The 20,108-nt window shown below is 43.5% G+C and overlaps 2 protein-coding genes across 2 annotated transcripts; one reads left to right on the forward strand and one right to left on the reverse strand.

The window, feature by feature from the left end:
- Nucleotides 1–1,130: 1,130 nt before the first annotated feature.
- On the reverse strand, nt 1,131–7,436 carry LOC144094151 (uncharacterized). The gene is made up of 5 exons (XM_077628070.1): nt 6,930–7,436; nt 6,763–6,840; nt 6,541–6,630; nt 6,341–6,442; nt 1,131–6,248 (listed from the first exon to the last, which is right to left on the reverse strand). The coding sequence occupies exons 1-5, from the start codon at nt 7,053–7,055 to the stop codon at nt 4,032–4,034; spliced, it is 2,613 nt and encodes an 870-aa protein (XP_077484196.1). The 5' UTR covers nt 7,056–7,436; the 3' UTR covers nt 1,131–4,031.
- Nucleotides 7,437–7,499: 63 nt separating this feature from the next.
- Nucleotides 7,500–13,162, forward strand: LOC144094152 (uncharacterized). Its single transcript, XM_077628071.1, has 8 exons — nt 7,500–7,836; nt 8,597–8,691; nt 8,782–9,058; nt 10,078–10,238; nt 11,115–11,253; nt 11,337–11,411; nt 12,386–12,506; nt 12,872–13,162. Exons 1-8 carry the CDS (start codon nt 7,653–7,655, stop codon nt 12,894–12,896), a joined length of 1,077 nt encoding a protein of 358 aa, XP_077484197.1. The 5' UTR covers nt 7,500–7,652; the 3' UTR covers nt 12,897–13,162.
- Nucleotides 13,163–20,108: the final 6,946 nt, after the last annotated feature.

Here is a 20,108-nt window from a genome sequence, read left to right on the forward strand (position 1 = left end):
TGAGGCCTTATAATTCGTATCTGATTATATACTGCCTTTCGAACAGAAAACACTATGAAAAATCCTAGTTACTGCTTATCTATTTTGGCGTTGTGCCAAGCCGATAGATGGCGACAGCAGTTCTGCAACGCGAAATAATCGGCTGCTGCACAGGGAGGAGAAACGAAACCATATGACTTTCAAACTGTTTAATCGTGCGTGTCATCACTGGCGCTACGAGTGACTGCTGCTCTACGAAAGAAAAAAGTTGAGTTTGACTTGTATTGTTTGGATCAACGCGCTACGTTTACACTCACCGCGTACCTTGTCCGTTCAAACGTGCTGCATGTCAGATGGCAACTTCTGGACCAGGAGACTTTGAGGAAGATGAGCCAAGCAAAAAGAAAGCGAAAGCATACTACCGAAAATATTTGACAGAATGGGAGGCGGATCCAAAGTACAGAGGCTGGTTGTCAGCCAGTAAAAAAGGGCTCTTGTTCTTTTCCTGCAAAGCATGCAGACCCGATTACAAAGGGGGAAAATCTGAAATCGACCGTCACCTTGCGAGCTCCAAACACAAAAAAAGCGCTGCGAGCTTGCAATTGACCCGCGCGCTGACATCCATGCCTTCAATAAGTGGGCAAACTCAAGTAGACAAATCTGTCAAAGAGGCTGAAATAAGACTTGCGGCGTTTATCACGGAACACAATTGGCAATTCCAAATGGTTCCAGTTGGGACCAAATGGAACCAGTTGGTCTGCCAATGGGTTCCAGCTGGAACCAATTGGGATGTAGTCACCCAATTGGTCAGACCAGTTGGGTAAACCAGTTGGTTTACAAATCCCAACTGGGCATTCCAATTGGTTCCCACAATCCCAAATGGTTTTGCAACCTCCAATGGAGAATACAACTGGTTCCTACAATCCCAAATGGTTCCGATGATTCCAATTGGTTTTTCAGATTTCAGTTTACAAGACTTGAAATGGTGTCACCTTGCTCAATAGCGGGGTCGCCTCTATGTGGATATTATTGATCAGTTTGGGGAAAGTGATCAGGGAGCTATGCCAGATGAAAGTGTTGTAAAAATGTTCTTATATAACTTTCTCAGAATATGCTTACCTGCTTGAAATTTTCACAAAAGCATCTGAAAATCAGTTTGTGTATAAAAGTTTTAATCACACCGAAAACAAAATAGCCAATGCAAGCACATAATTTATTTGAAAATGTGCAGCAATAAGATGACAAAAGAAAAATGAAGCAATATAATACAAGCAAGAAAATATGTACAATAACGAGACGAGCTTGCAATCTGTTCAAGAATGTGAGTGTCAACTCCTATAATGCATGCACTGAAAGGAGTGGTTATTACACAATACAAAGCAGAAATGCAAAGAGACTGCCATGGTAGCTCAGTGACTAGGCACCTGGATGCATGGCGTATCCTTACCAAGCCATAGAGTAGCCAAGATGAGCTTCCTCATTCTTATTTCATTCCCAGCCGCGACAGTCAAACGGTTTGATGGAGACCAAATACAAAGGATCAGAGCGCTGTGCATTGTGAGTGCACTCTAAAGCACCCCAGGAGGTCGAATATTCGCAGTTTCCTTCGAGTACTGCACCCGTCCAAGGAAATTTAAACCGTACATAGCACATTATACAACACCTATAAGTGCACAAAATGAGAAATAATTTCATTTTAGAACTGTGATGGAGCTATGCAAAATGGCATTGCAGAGCAACTCATCTGATACAGCCATACAATTGCCTCTGCCGAGTGGATTTGACGTGAAATAGTTGGCAGCTCAGTGGTTAAGACGCTCGACTATTGACCAGAGTATGAGTGTTCAGTCTCGACTATTTCGATGGAGCTGAAAGACAATGCACCCGTTGTGCTGTGCGATGTCAGCACACAGTAAACATCCCCATGTGGCTTAAATCCAACCGGAACCCCTCCACTACTGCACCTCTCACACTCAGCTGCTTTGGAACATTAAAGCCCCACAAAACCAAGGCAACTCGCTCGGAGGCTGACCCGAAAGACGCGGGTTCGATCCCGGCTGTGGCGGTCGAATTTCTATGGGGGCGAAATTCTAGAGGCCCGTGTGCTGTGCAACGTCAGTGAACATTAAAGAACCCCAGGCGGTCGAAATTTCTGGAGTCCTTCACTATGGCATCCCTCATAGCCTAGGTGAGTCGCTTTGGGACGTTAAACCCCCATAAACCATGAACCAAAACTAAGGCAAGTCAACTGTGGCAGCCAATGGCAGGGAGGTCAACCAATAAGATTAGCAGTTTGTAAGGATAAGGTGGTTGCAACTGGCATAGAACCAGGTAACTGAAAGTGAATGGGGAAGTAGGACATTAAACCCCCATAAACCATGGACCAAAACTAAGGCAAGTCAACTGCGGCAGCCAATGGCAGGGAGGTCAACCAATAAGATTAGCAGTTTGTAAGGATAAGGTGGTTGCAACTGGCATAGAACCAGGTAACTGAAAGTGAATGGGGAAGTAGGACATTAAACCCCCATAAACCATGGACCAAAACTAAGGCAAGTCAACTGCGGCAGCCAATGGCAGGGAGGTCAACCAATAAGATTAGCAGTTTGTAAGGATAAAGTGGTTGTAACTGGCATAGAACCAGGTAACTGAATGTGAATGGGGAAGTCCTTTAACAGGCCACAGAAAGGGGTGTTTGAGCTTGGCTTTAAAATGCTGGCACTATGTAGAGTACAGGCCACCAAGCGACCATGCCGAGTACGAGACCTCAAAAGCGAGCGGGAAATTTACAATACACTTTTAAAAATTCCCGCCTTTGCACCTCGCGGTGACACGCGGTGCCGGGTTTTCGCGCGAGAACCTGGCATAAGATGTCACATGGTGCAAGTGACGTCAGCAGCCGGGGGTTATCATTGGTTCCCAGTGCCAAATTCTTTCAGACGTCAAGCGCCACCGCGGCCACTCTGTGTGTCACAGCCGACAGAGGTAGGGGCAGGGAAGAGTGGGTGAGGCCGGTGGAGGAGCACTGTCATTTTGGCATGCGAGAGTAGAGGGAAAGGCACGAAGACATGGAAGTTCAAATTTTGTCTATATATAACTCAGCTTCCGCAAAACACATTAAAATAATTCTTGCTGGAGGATAATTATGAAGCGGTGCCTCTTAACATCCCAGGTGTATTGCACCTTTATTGAGAGGCCCTTTCTAGGTCCGTGTAACACAATGGGCAGAGGTGGACTGGCAAAGAATAAAATGCGTGAAACACCGGCTATTCTCTACAATTGAGTTCACAAGGTATATGCACAAAAACAAGAGCCCTAGCTCCACTACAGTATCTCTGGGCCAGAGTTGCTTTGGAACAGTAAACACCATGATTTTTAATTTTGCCAATACTGACATCACGGAGACGTTTTTCGGAAAATATGTACCAACTAGCCTGCAAGAGTGTTCTCGAACATAAAAGAACAATTGAATCAGACAAAACTGTGATTGTATTACTCTCTGCGTGTCTTGTGTGACCTCAATACTGTTAACTCTGATGTTACAGGTATTGTTGCACCACGGACACGTGAAGTAAGAAAAAAAATAGAATTGTGATTATTTGACAAGCACAGGCAAATGGCATGTGGTGATTCATGTATATTAATGTCTGACATCCCATCGGCCATGCTATGCTGAATACGCCGTTTCTAGTCCAATCACTGAGGAGCATTGGACTCTATCAATACTTGAGGGAGGTTAGTGCCGGCTCTCTTGACCCGCCACGGTGGCTCAGTGGTAATGGTGCTCGGCTGCTGACCAGAAAGACGCTGGTTTGATCACGGCCGCGGTAGTTACATTTCGTTGAAGGCGAAATACTAAAGGCCCGTGTTCTGTGCGATGTCAGTGCACGTTAAAAAATATCCGGTGGTCTCAATATCTGCACTACCAGAGCCCCCTACTACGGCATCTCTTATAGCCTGAGTTGCTTTCAGACAAACATAATAAACCAACCAACCAACCAACCAACCAACCATTAAAAAGTAAACACAAAAGTTAGAATCAAGTGCTACCCCACTTAGAGATTCAAAGACCTCGGAACTGCTGAAACATATGTACTACCCAGGTCAACGAAGACACAAGTTTTTTCAATCTGTGTGATCGGCAACAATGTCAGCACACTTTCATGCCTTACAACTCTTAGCACATGACGCGAAATTAATGCACCGAACTTTTCAGGTATGCACTTCAGCAGCTGAATGACAGCAAATGTGCTTTCCCCACAGCAGAGAATATTCCTAAGGATGCCATATGATCCATTTGAAAGAAAAACAACTGAATTATTAGTTCTCCTTCCCACAGCATAATTTGAGCTGGTAAAAATGCAGCCATTTCTATACATTCTTGCATACTGCACAGGACTTTCAGGCAGCATATGGATGCTTCTTATTTCACACTGCGGCTGCAAGAATGGTGTGCCCTTCCCAAAGAATCGTGCCTCACCGCGAATAGCAACACTATTTAGTGTCCTGGAGCCCGAACCTAGAGTGGCACTATAGGATGCAACTCTAATAGAAGTTGTTGCCTCACTGAGCTTGTTAACCAAGCCATCCACTTGCAGGACTCTGCATACTTGTTGTGGGATGCCATTGGCAGCTTTGACTGCTTGCTTTAAGGTCCCATTACCAGACTCAAATGGGAAGGCTGAATGAGCCCACAGTGGCCCCCAATGGTGCACACTTTTTGTCAGGTGAAGGAGTTGGTGCATATTAAAGGTCATGCACTCCTTACCATACAAATGTTGTGCATAACCATGGAAGGTCACTAGGTATAATTCAGCAACGTTTAGGTCTGAGGAGGAAATTTTTTCTTGCACCAAGATTTGTATTGCCTCTACAAGATGTGCCCAGTGGTCTAAGTATTTTTTTTCCAATATGCCTTCAAGAACTGGTAAACTATAAAAAAGAATCCAATTTTCCCATTCTTTAGCCTTCCACCACCTTCTTTCACGTGTTGGCCTTGGAAACCTTCTCACTTCTTTTGGAGGTGCTACTGACTGAATCTTTTTATCAAGTTGGTGCTCTGAGCCTATATAATATGCATGAGCTGAGGGCTGAAGCCATAACTCTAAAAACTGTTTCCCCACCCCTAACAAAACACAATGCATGTAGTCAGGAACAAAGCTCCAGACTATATGAAAATGTTCCAGGTTGATGAGTGGGGAAACACTTTTTACTCCATTTACAGGCTTATTTTGAACGGCAGCCTCCATGTCATTGATCATCTGCTCCTCAGTCCGATCTGGGCACTCATTAACAACTGGATATTTCGTTGCCTTTCCAACTCTCTCGCCTCTCTGGAGACACCAGTTACAACCGAAATATCCATTGAACTGGGTTACTCCCTGCATTGGTGCTCTTGCCACAGCGTCAACTGAACAGCATATGCAGAAAGCATGAAACACTTCTGCATGACCTTTGTAATTAAGTAAAAAGCCGTTCGTGGAAAGACTGTTCATATCTTGCACAAAAATATTTTGAAACATTTCCATGCACGGCTTATCCTTGCCAAACCATAGAGCAGCCAAGATGAGTTTCTTCATTCTTTCTGCTGCAGGAACCTCATTCACGATCAGCTGAATAGGCCAAATTGAAGTATTGCTTGATTTAAATAGAGGAGTACCGTCAGCATTTAGTGTAAAGCTGATCCTATGGCCAGCATCACAAGTAGCAGCAACAAAGTCACGGTACATAGCTCCATCACAAATGTCAGACAGCTCATCAGTGCACGGCAGAGGCTGTGTGAGATCAAGGAACTCGCATCCTGCTAAGACCTTTTGCAGCTGAGGAACAACGTCTAACATTACAAAAAAAGGTGCCTCAGACACTGACCACCACTTCTTGCATTTTGGGCTAAACTGCTTTTTTTTTTCAACCTCCCCCACATGTATGATGCACATCGGACAGTAATAATTAAACTTCAGTGTGTCTCCTTGCTGATTCAGTAGTTTTTCAAGCAAATACTGAGAAGTTGGTAATATCGGCTGGCTGAACATTAAATTAACTAATTCAACAAGGTTTACAAGCCCTGTTAGTGTCAGGTTATGCCGCTGGGAATATTTTAAAATTAAAAGCAATATGTCCCCTTTAGACAGTACAACTTTTTCAGTCACAGTGCTTTCAAAAAGGTCAAACATTGAATTCTCTGTTCTGTCCTCCAAACTTGAGGTGCCAGGATCACAGCTCCCCACTTGATCTGGACTCCCAGGCCGGACCTCCTCCTCACTGAAAGGTTCCTAGAAATGCAAACAGAATATTTATCAGAGCACAAATAAATTTGTAGGAATTAGCAAATGTGCTGTGGGACGCTATGTTCTGCAAAACTTACCGAGAGCTGTTGCTGCCCGTGAACCGACGCCTGGTTATCTTCTGGGTCGCCTGTGAATTCCGGCGCCGACTGGTTCGTGCTGCTGCACTGATGCACAGCACTCTGCACGTGATATTTTCAGCAGTGGATGTACATTTCACATGAACTGTATTTTAGGCGCACCAACGCATTGCTCTTGCAGAAGCTAAAAACTTGCTTACCAGTGATTGCAACTGCTCATATGCCGGGCTTGCGCCGTCTTGCGATGCAGTCAAATTCGAAATGTCATCAGCTGCTGGGCAAGGTACGTTCTGCACACAAGAAACTGGCTGCTAAGCATAAAAAAAGAGTAATAAAGGGGCTCTAAACTTAATTTACTAGCGCATATGGTACAATAAATGAAGCTGCTTTCTGAATACATGTTTAAACAGCGCTCCACTTACCTCAGCGTGCTCCCGAGATCTCTGGTTTCCCTCTTCTGACAAGCTTGTCTGTGGCAGACCTTTTGTGCCATCTCTACTCTGTAATGAAGTTTTTTCCGTTTTCTTTTTCGGTTAGAGAAACTACGCAAGTTGAGCGCAGCACATATGCAGCTCGGAATGTCACTTACAGCGCCGGCGCTTTCGGGGTCACTTCTGTGCTGTCGCAGGGCCGTAGTCCTTGGCAAGCATTGTTGTGAGCTTTGGTGTAAATAAGTCCTATAGGGTCCTCGCACTCGCTTTTTAGAATGTTCCATTGGAATCAATGGCGTTTGCAACCCCACAGGTGATTTCCCCCTCCTTAATTGTGAATCACTTGCAACCGATGCAAGCGGCTAGAGCCTACGGAGGAAGTTGTTGTTACCCTATCTAAAGATGGCACATACCCACACTGGGGGATCGGCCAAGAATCGGGTGGCTATTATTCACCTGAACGCAGTTAATAAACAAGGAAAAGCACGTGGGAGCGCAACACCGGTGAATTCTTCGTCATGAACAGAAAAGGGATGAAAGCCGTCTTTGTTGTCGCTTCTGCTGGTAATAGGCCACAATGAGCATCGATAGATACGTATTCTACAAGCAGATATCAACCACAATGGTATCTACCTTGCATGCTTTTGCAGCTAAACAGAAAACTGTTTTAATACAATTTTATGATTAGGAAGGCAATTATTTTTGCATGCACACGACTCTGCTGAAAATCCAAAACAAGCCTCGATGAGGGAGCCAGTAGCCAGTAGGCCCAGTGGCGCTGTCACGCTTTCAACTGAACCGCTGAACCACGTGAAGGCCAGCTAAACACCGTGTTCGCGTTTTGAATCGTGGTTGTCTTGGTCGCCCTGCATTTCTGCAATATGCCTGCTTACGCGTACGTGCGGTACAAGGACAACAACAGCTTCGCTATTGTTCCTGTCACCGATGTGAGGGGTTTTCATCCCGCAAACAAAAATGAGTTTTCAGCGCGGACGTACTTTGTGAAATGGACGGACGCCGATGGCGAGAGCGATTATTACGCTTCAAGAATCCTAGTTCTTGGAGGTGAGTACAAATCTGGGTCCATGTAATGCAGGGAAATGAGTGCGCATGTGCGTACTAGGCATTGTGCTGTAGAGCGGCACCGCGCGCACTGTGCGCGAATCTTGCGACTGATCATATTACTAGCTAGCCTTGATATGTAACCCTTATCTCCTGTTATTTGCCTTAATTATTTGATTTGCTATGTGAAATTCTGGATTCCTTTTAAACCATCAGTCGACATAACACGTGTAGAAAAAATTTTAGTGCAGCCATGAGCATGAAAATGATTCGAACAATGCGGATTCGTAAAATATGCAATAAGTTCCAGAGGCAGTAATATTGAGAAAGTAATTGTCAGATATATATGATGCAAGAATTCCACAACTGCAGCATACTTCATAATACTCTTAAATTGGAGAAGCTGCAGAGAAGTATGTATGTGAGCACTTGTTCTTAATTATTATGGTATACATGCATATATGTATACCAGATGTTCTTGCTTCAAGCTAGTGCTTTTACTGCTTATGTTTTTAAATAAATTTTTCGCACTTAATTTTGGTGGTAGCATTCTAGGGCTTAATGTGTTCAGAAACTTTGTGCTTGATATTTTTTATTTTATTTACATGTTAAATGTTCGTCATAGTTTTTTCTTGGTAGCAGTTCGGAAGTACATAGCTTAGTGTTCCGCAAGCATGTTTCTTTGATATGGGATTATAGTGCAGATGTAATAAATTAAACAATGGCAGTGTATTGTTTAAAAATCCTTGGTAATTATTTTCAGATTCTGAAAAGGAAATCCAAGCTACCCTAGAAAGTGGCCGGCTGCGTGTGCAGAAAAGCTTTGATTCCAGCACCAGCGAGGACGAGCCTAATGAGGTACGTACAGTGCTCAGTGTAGTAGTGTGACGATCACACTCCTTGTTAAAACATATCAGATGTGTAGAAAGCAGTTGACTTTGTTTACAGATGGAGAAGGAAAGGAAAAAAAAGAGGACAATGCCAAAAAATGACCTCCTTGAAATGATCGAAAAGAAGAAAAGAAAAATAAATCAAGCAGCAAGAAGTGAGGAGACAGAAAAAATGCAAGGAAAACTGGAAAGAGCAGAAAAGGAATTGAAAAAAAAGGAGGAAATGATAGCAAGCCTGAAAAGAACCATAGAAAAACAGGAAGAAAGAATACTCAAGTTATCGACCCTGAATGAGGGCCTTCAAGAAACGATTATAAAGATGAAAGATGTTGAAGGTATGTCACTCATTACTTATATTTGCAGGAGTAAATTTATTGCATTACTTCGAATGAAAGCACTTCTCAAACACCCTTTCCAAGTAGGATTGTTGTGTTCAACAAGACAGCTGCTTCTTTCAGCAAAAAACTTGACATAGGCAGAGAACCTGCTATAAAAAGACGCACCCATATCATCTGTGAGATGTTGCATATGAAACCGAAGCTTTACTATTTTTGCTGAAATTATGCATGCAAAATGCAATGCGATCACAATAAGGAATTAGCAAAGTGAAAGCAGTGTGAGTAAACATCTCGATTTACCTGTCCTGTTTAGGGCAGCAATGCATACCAGTAAAGCTCTTGCAGTACAGAAATCTTTGTTGTTGTCACATTTTGCTCATTTTGTGAATTTTTTTCATGCGTTTCTGAGCCAATTTGGCACCTCTTCTGAACGTTTCTTGTTAAAGCAGTATAGACATCTAATTTTGGTGGCATGTTTTCTTATCTACAGTGATGCGGAACACACTGCTCTGCATCAATCGCGAAGTTGTACTCGCCTACAGCCACTAAATAATTTAGAATCGAATTTTTCTGTTGGGCTGTTTTGGTTTAAGTGTCAACAGCTGAACGATGGCTGTGACTCAAAGTGTGGTTATATGTCATGTGAGGCATGGAAAAACTGGAATATAATCACTGCCTCATCATCTTATTTCACTACAGTGCAGAAGCCAGCCTTCCTCAAGAACTGGAATGACAACGAATGTAGAAGCAGCGATTATATTGCAGTTTTTTCATGTCTCACGGGACCTATAACCACACTTTGATGTCACAGTCACCACTTAGCTGTTGAAACTGAAACAGCATAAGAAAGAAATTCGGTTATAAATTATGTAGTAGTCGTGTAATTCCACATGGTAATTCATTTATAATAATGCCTTATGCATTATTACAAAAAAATAATGCATTCAATAGTTAGGTGTCTATACTCCTTTAATAAGCTGCTGCGTCTGTTGCACATATTTTTCACCTCTCTACAGCTCCTGTCTACCCGAAAGAATTCGTAACGCCGCCAAGGCCACAGCAGCACTCCACGGCAAACAATTCTGGTGCTGTTCAAGCATGCTTAAAAAGCCCTGCTTCCCCGCCGCCAAGTACCTTGGACCACTCAGTTGCTCAGGAAGATCCCTTATCAGATAAGGTATGGGGACTTCAGCTAATACCTCACTTGGCAGCCTTATTATTCTTAGCTTCCTGACAAGACACACTGTCTAGATTTACAGTTTGCTGCAATTGTAAACATGAATTTTACATTTCAGCACCATTTGGCAACGAGCAAAAGCATTTAAATTGTTCTGCTTTTCTTATTGTGTTTTGTCTTGCACTGCCAATATCATAGCTTGTCACAAAGGGCAAGCAGGTTCCTATATATTTCATTTTACTGGTTCGCTTTGCAGTTTGACATTAAGTTAGGGTAAAAAAAATGGCATTTGTGATGTCTTGCTTATGTGATGTCTCATTGTTAAGATTAGTGCATGTCTCTGTAATTGCTGTTTCTTTGTGAAGGGAAAAAAATTAGGAGGACGCTTAAGCTTAATTCGCATTAAGAGTAGACATGTTAGCGCCTTCTCCTCATTAAGCTAAGCTTTTAAGGGTTTTGGTGCAATAGAGTTCTGCATGCAGAAATGAACCCCACTTCTTTCACCATGAACGAGCGCCAGCAGCTGCACAAGGCCACCGCCCATGGAGATGCTGGTATTTTTCGCGATCTGTTTGGAGCGATACTAGGTCACGGCAACGGTGGCGCGAGAATGGAACGAGCTGTATACATCATCGCATAAAAAAATATCAGTGCAGCAAGATGGTTACTGTTGGCCATATCAAGCTCTTCCCCATAAGCTTTTATTAGTGTGTCCCATAAATTAGCATTATTATTTGTTGTACGCCTGCAGTAAGGCGAGATCGCAGTCCACAAAGGGCAAGGTACCACTGGGAATTACAAATTTTTGCTTTTTTTCCCCATCTTGCTTCTGTGTATGAATGATGCAGTCATCTTTTACTTCTTGGTTTTCTTCAGATTGATCTTGGAAATGGACTTCTGATAAAGCGGACGACATGGAAAACAATAGAAGGCCGCACAAAAGATTCACTCTTTGTTAAGGACCTCCTTGTGGCAGTTTGGGACCCTGCAGTCCTATTGACCAAGTCTCTTGAAGGTATCAAGCTTCTTTGCATTCATTATTTATATACTAGGCGGTTTTGTCATGCATAAATGCTAAATATTGCAATATGTTCCCAGGGAAACATTGCCCCCGTCACCCTGGCCGCCAAATAAAGGAACCACTGACTCCATGGAAGGTGGCCGTACTGAAAGGTACAGACGTCAACACAACAGCGATTTAACACATAACAGCAGTGACTAACACTTTGAATTGGGAACACAGGATTGCAGCATTAAGCTGTTAAACAGGGTGCATATCTTCCTACTGTTTGGCCTGGTTTTCACTGAAAAATGTTTCGGTGCTCATGTCCAGTACAGATTATACCAGTTCTAGCTATGCATGCAGAAAGTGTCAAGCAGTGGCGGTTTTAAATAAGCTTTGCAATGTTCAGTACCGCTCTTAGCTGAGACTGACTACCACAGTGGCTCAACAGTTTAAGCACTTGGCTGTACTGATCAGCTGTACCCAAGTGCAGAGGTTCTCAATCTTTTGAACCTGTGGGAACGCTAACGACTTGCAAAAGAATGCTAAGGCACCTCATGCACCTGCAGTCGTTCCTGCATAACATGGGTGTATAAAAGGGCTTGTAGTGTACAGATGCTCTAAAAATGCCAGAGTTCAATTAATAGTAACTATCTATACAATAGACGAGTGTATAACAAAATGCACTACCATTATATGGCAAAAATAAAGGGGGTAAGAAAAGTGGTAGATGATCCATGCATGAATAAAGGTACGCGGGGGAACACCAAAAAGCACTTAGCAAAACTTCTGGGTTCTTTGGAACCCTCTTTGAGAGCAACTGCCTTTCGATGTAGGTGAAATGTTATGCTAGGGGATATCAGTGCATGTGAGAGAACCTCAGGCTGCCCAGAATAATCTGAAGCCCTCTATGGTTTCATAGCCAGTGTGCTACTGTAGGTCACGAATATTCTGATACCATTTCATTGTGACAGTGTAGTTGGGTTCTCATATTTGCATTCATAATGACCAGACCTGTAGGCATATCTTATGAAATGAAAATATCAAAGTACTGATTGGCATTACAAGTTACAAATATTTGTGGATGGTGGTGTGGTGTGTGCATTGAGGCTTAAAACCTATTTTCATTGTTTTCGGTTCATAGATTGTTACAGAGAGTGCCTGCGTGCTCAGGGCTTTCCTGAAGGTCATCTTGAAAACGCTCTAAAGTCATTCAACCGGTTCATAAGCGAGAAAATCTCTGATATTGAGAAGACTGCCAAGCGGTATGTATGACAAGTTTTTGCAGAGTTGCAGCTGTATGCATTTTGCACATACCCTTTGGTATTTTTCTATTGTCTATTCGTTGTTTGTTCTGTGTTGATCGCTACGAATAGCCATTGCCCTTTCTGTGCTAAAAATATTGACGCCTGTTCTAACCGAATCGGTGTGTGCATTGGTGTGGAAACAGCTCTTTTTATATGGCATCTCATTTCTTTTACATTAAATTTTTTTATAGCATACATACATGCAAGGATGGCGTATAATTGCCGTAGTTTTATATGTCATAAATGATTGAGAATCCTTTGTTAAATCTCGGAGCCAATTTATTAATGGAATATATGTAAAAACTTGTATTTCTCTTTTTTAGGTCTCAGAACAAGGCCAATGAGTGAGCTGAAGCATGTTGTTATATTCTTCTCAATAAACTTTTTAACACTGTTGCTCTCTTTGTATTCCTTTAAGTAGTGCATGTTCACTTCACACCGCTGCACGTTCTTGCGGATTCACACAAGAACCAATTGGAGTACCTGGCTGCATTTTGAATACGCCATAATGATAGCTCCAATGGGACCTAATTGGTTTCAGAACTGGTCGCAGTAAAACAAACAGGCCTGTTGATTTTCGAACACCATTGGAACCAATTGGCATTCCATACCAATTGGAACCAGTTGGTCTGCTTGCCAATTGGAACCAGTTGATTTTTGGACACCATTGAACCAACTGGTTCCAAATGGTTTCTAGTCCAATTGGTTCCAACTGGTTCCAGTTGGTTTCTAGTCCAATTGGTTCCAATGGTGTCCAAAAATCAACTGGTTCCAATTGGTATTCCCAATGTTTTTTTTTGACTGGGTTCAACCTCAAGTTTACGGCTACGATCCGGACGTAAGTACCCGACCCATGCTTGTCTTTCTGTACGCCTTTCGAGTGAACAGAGCACAAAAAGGCGAGTCCCAACTAGCCCAAACAGCAAGCACTTCTAAAAAGAAGACCAGAAGAACACAGCACTGGCTTACAACATTTGGGAATCGACATTTGTGCATGGCAATCAACAGTCAAGGAAGAGTAGATTATAAGACCTGTTGGCGCGAACTGGCGTGCTCTCGGCCACCTCGGCCTTGCCCAGCGAAACTGAACGTCTTTTGTTTGAACGGCTGGTCGCCGCGCGATACTTTTCCGTCATGAATTTTGCTGACCAGACGGGTTTTCGTTGATACAGTCTTCGCCTTCTTCTGCAGACACCTCAGCTTCCTTACTTCCCTGCGTCTGGTCATCTTTGTTTCAGAGGGCAGAACAACCCACGAATTCAAGTGTGCGTCCACAAGTAATACAATGCAGTTGTCCTTCGAGGCCAGTTTTCACCATGACGGCACTCACACTCAACATTTCATAACAGAGTGGCTACTCTTGCAAGCATGCTAACTGCTTAATTGCTGCACGAGGAAGGACTGTAGTATACCACATAGTCTACACACATGAGAAACTTCAACTCATGATAGCACTCAGCAACATAGCTACTATGGGCCAGAAACATAGAGGCTAACAAGAAGGGTTCAACTTAAATTCAGGACAACGCAGTGAACTATGGAAATGAAAGTGATAAATGTTACATTAAGAGACAAGAAGAAAGTAGAGTGGGTCAGGGAGCAAACACAGGGTAACAGCATACTAGTTGAAAACAAGAAGAAATGGTCTTGGGCAGGGCATGTAATGTGAAGGCAAGATAACCGCTGGTCCTTAAGGGTAAAAGATAGGATTCCAAGGGAAGGGAAGCACAGCAAGGAGTGGCAGAAAGTTAGGTACGCTGATGAGATTCGGAAGTCTGCGGGGAAACGGTGGCCGCAGCTGGCACAGGACAGGGTTAATTGGAGAGGTGTGGGAGAAGCCTTGTCTTGAAGTGGACATAGTCAGGCTGATGACGTTGATGGCCATATCATTAGAAGAGTTAACTGCTGGGCTAATTGGTGATCATACATACTAAAAGATTTTTGCGCCAAAACAACACACACAGGACAGACGACGACACCATAGGCCAAATTATAATTGGCATGTTCCCTGAATTTGGCCTATTTCTGAGCAAAATTCTATTTTCTTTTCAGCTTCATTTCTTGGGTGCAGCAAAAGCGCAGAAGAGGCAATTTTTTGCTGGTGACGGGTACAACCTATCGGCAGGCAAAGGAATTGAGGAGCCAGCCAAGACCCTCATCAGAGGCCTGGCAAAGGTGTACATAACAGGCATTCTTGCACCTTCGCCAGCCAGGCAGTCCTTTTAGCAGTGCCATCACTGTGTTGCCAAGGGCTCTTTAACATTCAGTGGCATCACACAGCACAAAGACATTTTTGCATTCGGCATACCTGCCGGCATTTGTGGCCAAAATCAATCCAGAGCTCCCCACTCGGTATCGCATGTAGCCCATGTGGACCTTTGGGACGTTACAGCCCATGTTACAAGGATTATTCACATTGACTGATATTGTGCTGTCCTCCTTCAGAATTTCTACCAATAGCAAGTTAGAAATCTTGGGCGGCAAGAATAATTGTGAAGGACATGCAGTGTGTGGACCTTTACTCCTCTGTAAGCTGCGTCCCTGCAAATAGCAGACATAGCCATGTACCTCTGCTTCACTTCTGCTTCCACCAAATCACCTCAGCACAGTGAATGTGCCTCGTGCTATGAAGTAAGGTTGCTGCTTAGCCATTTCCCAGTGTATGGTGCACATGCATATTGTCCAGGCCAGTCTTGATTGACTGAGACTGTTTGCATCAGGTCCCATGGAGAGGGTTGCCTAGCATCTTGGTGCCTAATGAAACATTGCACAACGACAGACTGGTCCCGGAAAACATGTTCTACTGTGTTGGCCATGTGGGTGCTCTGAACATACAAAGACATTCTGAAGTAGAGGCCTGCTGCTTGCATTGTGAATGCTGATGTACTGAGTCATTTACTGGTGACGTCGTCTCCAACTCTGGAGTCTGTCCTGGAGAAGGGTTCATGCTAGAGGAGTCCTACCCAAGGGTGTTGCCTGCCTGTGCTCTGGTTGAGAGAACTGTAAACATGCAAACCCTAGTGGAGCTTTTGGATGATTTGTGCCTATGCAGTGACTCGTTTGAATCAGCTTTGAAACAGCATGCAAGGGCAAGGTAGCTGTGTTCATGAGAACTGCACATTACTGTGTGCTAGAGTAAAAATTGCTACGTTTGTACAGCATGCCATCCTGCAGTTGAGTCGCAAAAGACAATGTAGTGTCATTAAAATTAATCTTACAGCCAAAGGCATATTGAGTGCTCTTCTGTCGATGAACACACCACAGTTACAGTCTATCACTGGCTAATATGTCAGGACCATCGCAGGCCGACGTTCCCTTAGCCATTTCCTTAGTAGCTGCACTTGTGCCTTCTTGTAGAATTTCCAGCACTTCTTACAGGTTGATATCACATTGTCATAGTGAATGGTTTTGCAAAAAGGTTTAAATATTTTCAAACACACATTTGCTCATCAGAAGCCATAATTTCCAGCACTTCTTACAGGTTGATATCACATTGTCATAGTGAATGGTTTTGCAAAAAGGTTTAAATATTTTCAAACACACATTTGCTCATCAGAAGCCATAATTTTGAGTCTATTTCATGTTCTCTAGTCATGGCTTACCTGAATTCATTGCCTCTCACTGTGGTGCAGCATTTACTGCTGGTTTGAAGATATTTCTGCACCACAATGGACCACTGCATCATGTCTTCTTGCATAATGGTGTTGCTGCAGATTTGGTCCAAACACCTCAGTCCACACTCAGGAAAGTCACTGATAAAAATCAGCTAGCTCAGTCAGATACCGGTGAAATATGCGGCAAGTCTTTGATGCAACAGGGTCTTTATGTGCACAGCTGCTGGTGGACTGGAAATTGAAGGTAGCATTAATTGTGCTGCACCCGGATCTCGTTTCGTTTGTCCTGCAGAAACAAGTGATGACATGTGACATGTCTGGTTCCTCCTTCATGGCCACATGAGGCAGTTTTTGTCTGAAATCTTCACCCAGGACCTTCCAGGTACATCATCATCATCAGCCTGACTATACCCACTGCATGACAAAGGCCTCTCCCTAATTTCCCCTATTAACCCAGTCCTGCACTAGTCGCGGTCACGTTATCCCTGCAAACTTCCTAATCTCATCTGCCCACCTTACTCTCTGTCACCTCCTGCTACGCTTACCTTCTCTTAGAATCCATTCCGTTACCCTTAATGACCATCGGTTATCTTGCTTTGTTATTATATTCCTAGCCCATGCCCATTTCTTCTTCATTTCGACTAGGATGACATTAACTCGCATTGTTCCGTGACCCACTTTCTTCTTATCTCTCAATGTCACACTTATCACTTTCCTTTGGATAGCTCTCTGCATCACCCTCAATTTAAGTTGAACCCCTTTCATCGGCCTCCAAGTTTCTGCCTCATACGTTAGTACCGCTGGAATACAACTATTGTATATTTTTCTCTTGAGGGATACTGGAAAACTGCCCTTCATGATATGAAAATGCTTGCCAAATGCACTCCATCCCATTCTTATTCCTCTAGTTACTTCAGTTTCGTAGTCCGGATTTGTGGTTACTACCTGCTCCGGGCACATAATTGACAGTAATTGGTGCACAGAATATTTTAGGTGTCAAGCTGCCAGATAGTCAGTACTGTTACCTTGGTACCCAGCTGTGTTGGGAAACTAGGGGTCTGTGTCTGTAAAACCTGGGCCACATTCTGATGGGGAGACGAGATAGGAGAATTTCTAGAGCTCAAAATGAATCAAGTTCAAAAGCATTGTCACGTGCACATTCTGCTGTAGTGACTCGCATGTCACTGCCTGGATGAAGCTGGAGCTGCTCTTATAGGAGGCTGGTTGTGCAGCTGTTGATTGCACTTTGTTGAAAGGAGAGGTGGATCACTTCACTCATTCTGACGTGCTAATGTGACATATTATGATATGATGTGTACTGAGTGCATTTGTGTGCTAATTGAATTTTCTCTTTGACAGTTCCTAGTGTTGTGCGTGCATTGTAAATTTGGATAAGGCTTAAAGAGTACAAGTGCTGTGGTATGCAACCTGTTACCATTTGTACAAAACATTTCAGCTCTGCACATTTGTTTCCCTATCCTCCGCTCGTGTCTTTTTTTGTAGTGCAGAGATAGGAATGGTAAATTAGCTCGGTACAAGTGGTGCTTACGGAATGGAAATATGGGTAGTGTTGGTTTAATGGTCCTACCTGTTGTGGCTGCATGCTCGTGTCTGTTCACCGAAAGAAACGACTCTAATTGGTTACTGTATATATTGGTTCTGTCTCTGTTCTGCTTCCGTTCCTTGCAGAGTGCCATCACAAGATAGTGCTGAGGAAGGTTGTTATCACATGCAACCATTCTTTGTCCAGTGGACAGCCTTGTCACATTCCTACCTCTGCCTGTGCGTTCTTAAAAGGAAACTGCATTGGAATGTCCACATACCTAATTGCTGTGCATTAGCAGCAGATCCGTGCACAAAGAGGTAGTATGCACCCCCAAGTGGCATGATGGAGAGGGCACAAATTTTGTCCCCCCATATGGAGAGAGCTGAGCATGCTTATGGTTAGCATTTAGAGTAACCGCATGACTCACAGAGGTGTTTCTTGATGCCTTACCTCCTTGCATCTCTGGATTACAAAATTCTGCTTATAATGTAAACAGTCTAGTAAGCTTCTATGCTGTTAACTTTGGTGTGCCTCTTGTGCCATCCTCTATTCTGGTTGTGCTGACTTCTGGGAAATGCCATTGGTTACTGGGGGACAAGGGACTGGAGCATGGCATCATCTGCTAATCATTGTCACACTTTCATACACTTATGTATTTCTGCAGGCTTCTTTCAGCTTTGCAGTGAATCACCTTTTAAGTGGCTGGTATTGCATCGCAATTGCTTTTGCAATTATACTTATACTGCAATCATGACTAATTATGCCATGGAAATGACTGCTCTTGTTTTTACCTGCCCACATTCTGACATGCTCTCATTGCAGTCATTTTCAAATCACATGGTGCCTGTCAGTGCAACTGCAGCAGAACGGCCCTGGGCACTGCCCGTGCTTTCTGGAGGTACCGTTTTTACACATAAATAAAGCAACTGTAATTATAATGAGAGTGTGGAGTTTCAGACCTAACGAAAATTTAAAAAAAATCTAATTATAACGCGATCCCAGCCTGCTCATGCCAACTACAACCGAGAGCTTGGAAAAATGGAGACGGCACGCAAAAATACGAAAGCGATGTATTGTCTTCACATGAATATTACATAAACATTATTTCAGGGGCAACACTCCAGAAGAGCGTACAATGTTGTCGAGCGCAGCAATGTCTCCTATGAGTTAAATGCAGTCCCCCACACAGCAGCAGCCGCCATCAGCACCGTGCCACCATTGCAGCATGTTTTATGCCGCCCAGTCCTGTGTCCTTTCGCCCTTCTTTCTTTTCGCTGCTCCACCCATCTATTTCAGTGCCCTCTCTTTCTTGGCGGCCTGCGCAGCTTTATTTCTACCTTCAAATTTTCACCCTATGCGCTCAGCATGGCCCCAAGGTCGTCGCAAAGCTCACTTTTTCTAGGAGCTTGGTAGTCTTGCGGTGAAGCTTGCTGTAGCTAGCTTCAGGAGCAGTGAGGAAAAGAAAATCACGTTATATTTGTCCTTGCTTTCGAATATAACGCGATATGCATTCTGAAACCACTGAAGTGAGGAACAAACTCATGCTGTATTTGTGCAATTGCGGTACTTTTTGCGAGACTGCTCTCTGAATCTGTTTTGCCAAGAGAGTTCTAAACAGGTCCAGAGGCCATTGTGGCACTAACAGTCAATGTTTAAATTCCATCTGTTGTCGCTCCACGGCATAAACATGAATTCTGTGTTACATGCTATATGTAGTCTGAAATATTCATAAGTGAACATTTCTTTGGACTGCAGAACTGTATCGGTGTTGTGTGAATGAGGTATTGATGGCCTGGCATCATAGAAAACAGATCTATCGAGCTCTGTTAGGTCCTTCCTTATGTAGCTAGGACAGCATAACCGGGAAGTGGAAAAGAGAAAGAGGGCATGCCCTATGCAGAGTCAAAAGATGCAGCTCACATTGCAGATTGTCGTATCACAGAACATGTCAGAATGAGTCAGCACTTTTATTGTGTACTTGACGTATTCACAGTAGGTGCCGTAAGGAAGTCAGAAATTTATTACAGGAAAACTCCTCCTCTTTAACTGCAATTTCGCACTTCTCAGCTCTGAATTTTGCATTTATCAGGCTAGCTTCAAAGCTTTCAATGCACATTAGGGCATTGATTGCGTTGCTCTATTAACGCTTCCTGCACCAAATGTGGCATCCGCATGCACATGAATGCCAGAAAGGCTGGGCCAGTCTTCTGTTCCCAGTAGATATGCTAGAGAGTACGGTAGGCATCGCAAAAGAGACATTTATTTGAATATTGGGTAATGCAGTACCGCCTGTGCATTTGGGTAAGGACGTGGTCGTATGTGCTCGTTGGTAGCTGCCGCCACATGATGGCCTCCTCTCATGAGAGGCACTTATGCAGTGGTAGTAACCTCTGGGTAGCA

Source organism: Amblyomma americanum, chromosome 6 (genome assembly GCF_052857255.1).
Source record: "Amblyomma americanum isolate KBUSLIRL-KWMA chromosome 6, ASM5285725v1, whole genome shotgun sequence".
Classification (NCBI taxonomy): Eukaryota; Metazoa; Arthropoda; class Arachnida; order Ixodida; family Ixodidae; genus Amblyomma; species Amblyomma americanum.

Excerpts from the sequence above, each read along its gene's own strand:
- LOC144094152 (XM_077628071.1), top strand. The coding sequence starts at position 7,653 with ATGCCTGCTTACGCGTACGTGCGGTACAAGGACAACAACAGCTTCGCT. Across the intron at positions 10,239-11,114 it reads AAGATCCCTTATCAGATAAG|ATTGATCTTGGAAATGGACT; the intron begins GTATGGGGACTT and ends GGTTTTCTTCAG. Across the intron at positions 11,412-12,385 it reads GAAGGTGGCCGTACTGAAAG|ATTGTTACAGAGAGTGCCTG; the intron begins GTACAGACGTCA and ends TTCGGTTCATAG.
- LOC144094151 (XM_077628070.1), bottom strand. The coding sequence starts at position 7,055 with ATGGAACATTCTAAAAAGCGAGTGCGAGGACCCTATAGGACTTATTTA. Across the intron at positions 6,631-6,762 it reads GATCTCGGGAGCACGCTGAG|AACGTACCTTGCCCAGCAGC; the intron begins GTAAGTGGAGCG and ends TCTTGTGTGCAG. Across the intron at positions 6,249-6,340 it reads ACGGGCAGCAACAGCTCTCG|GAACCTTTCAGTGAGGAGGA; the intron begins GTAAGTTTTGCA and ends TTGCATTTCTAG.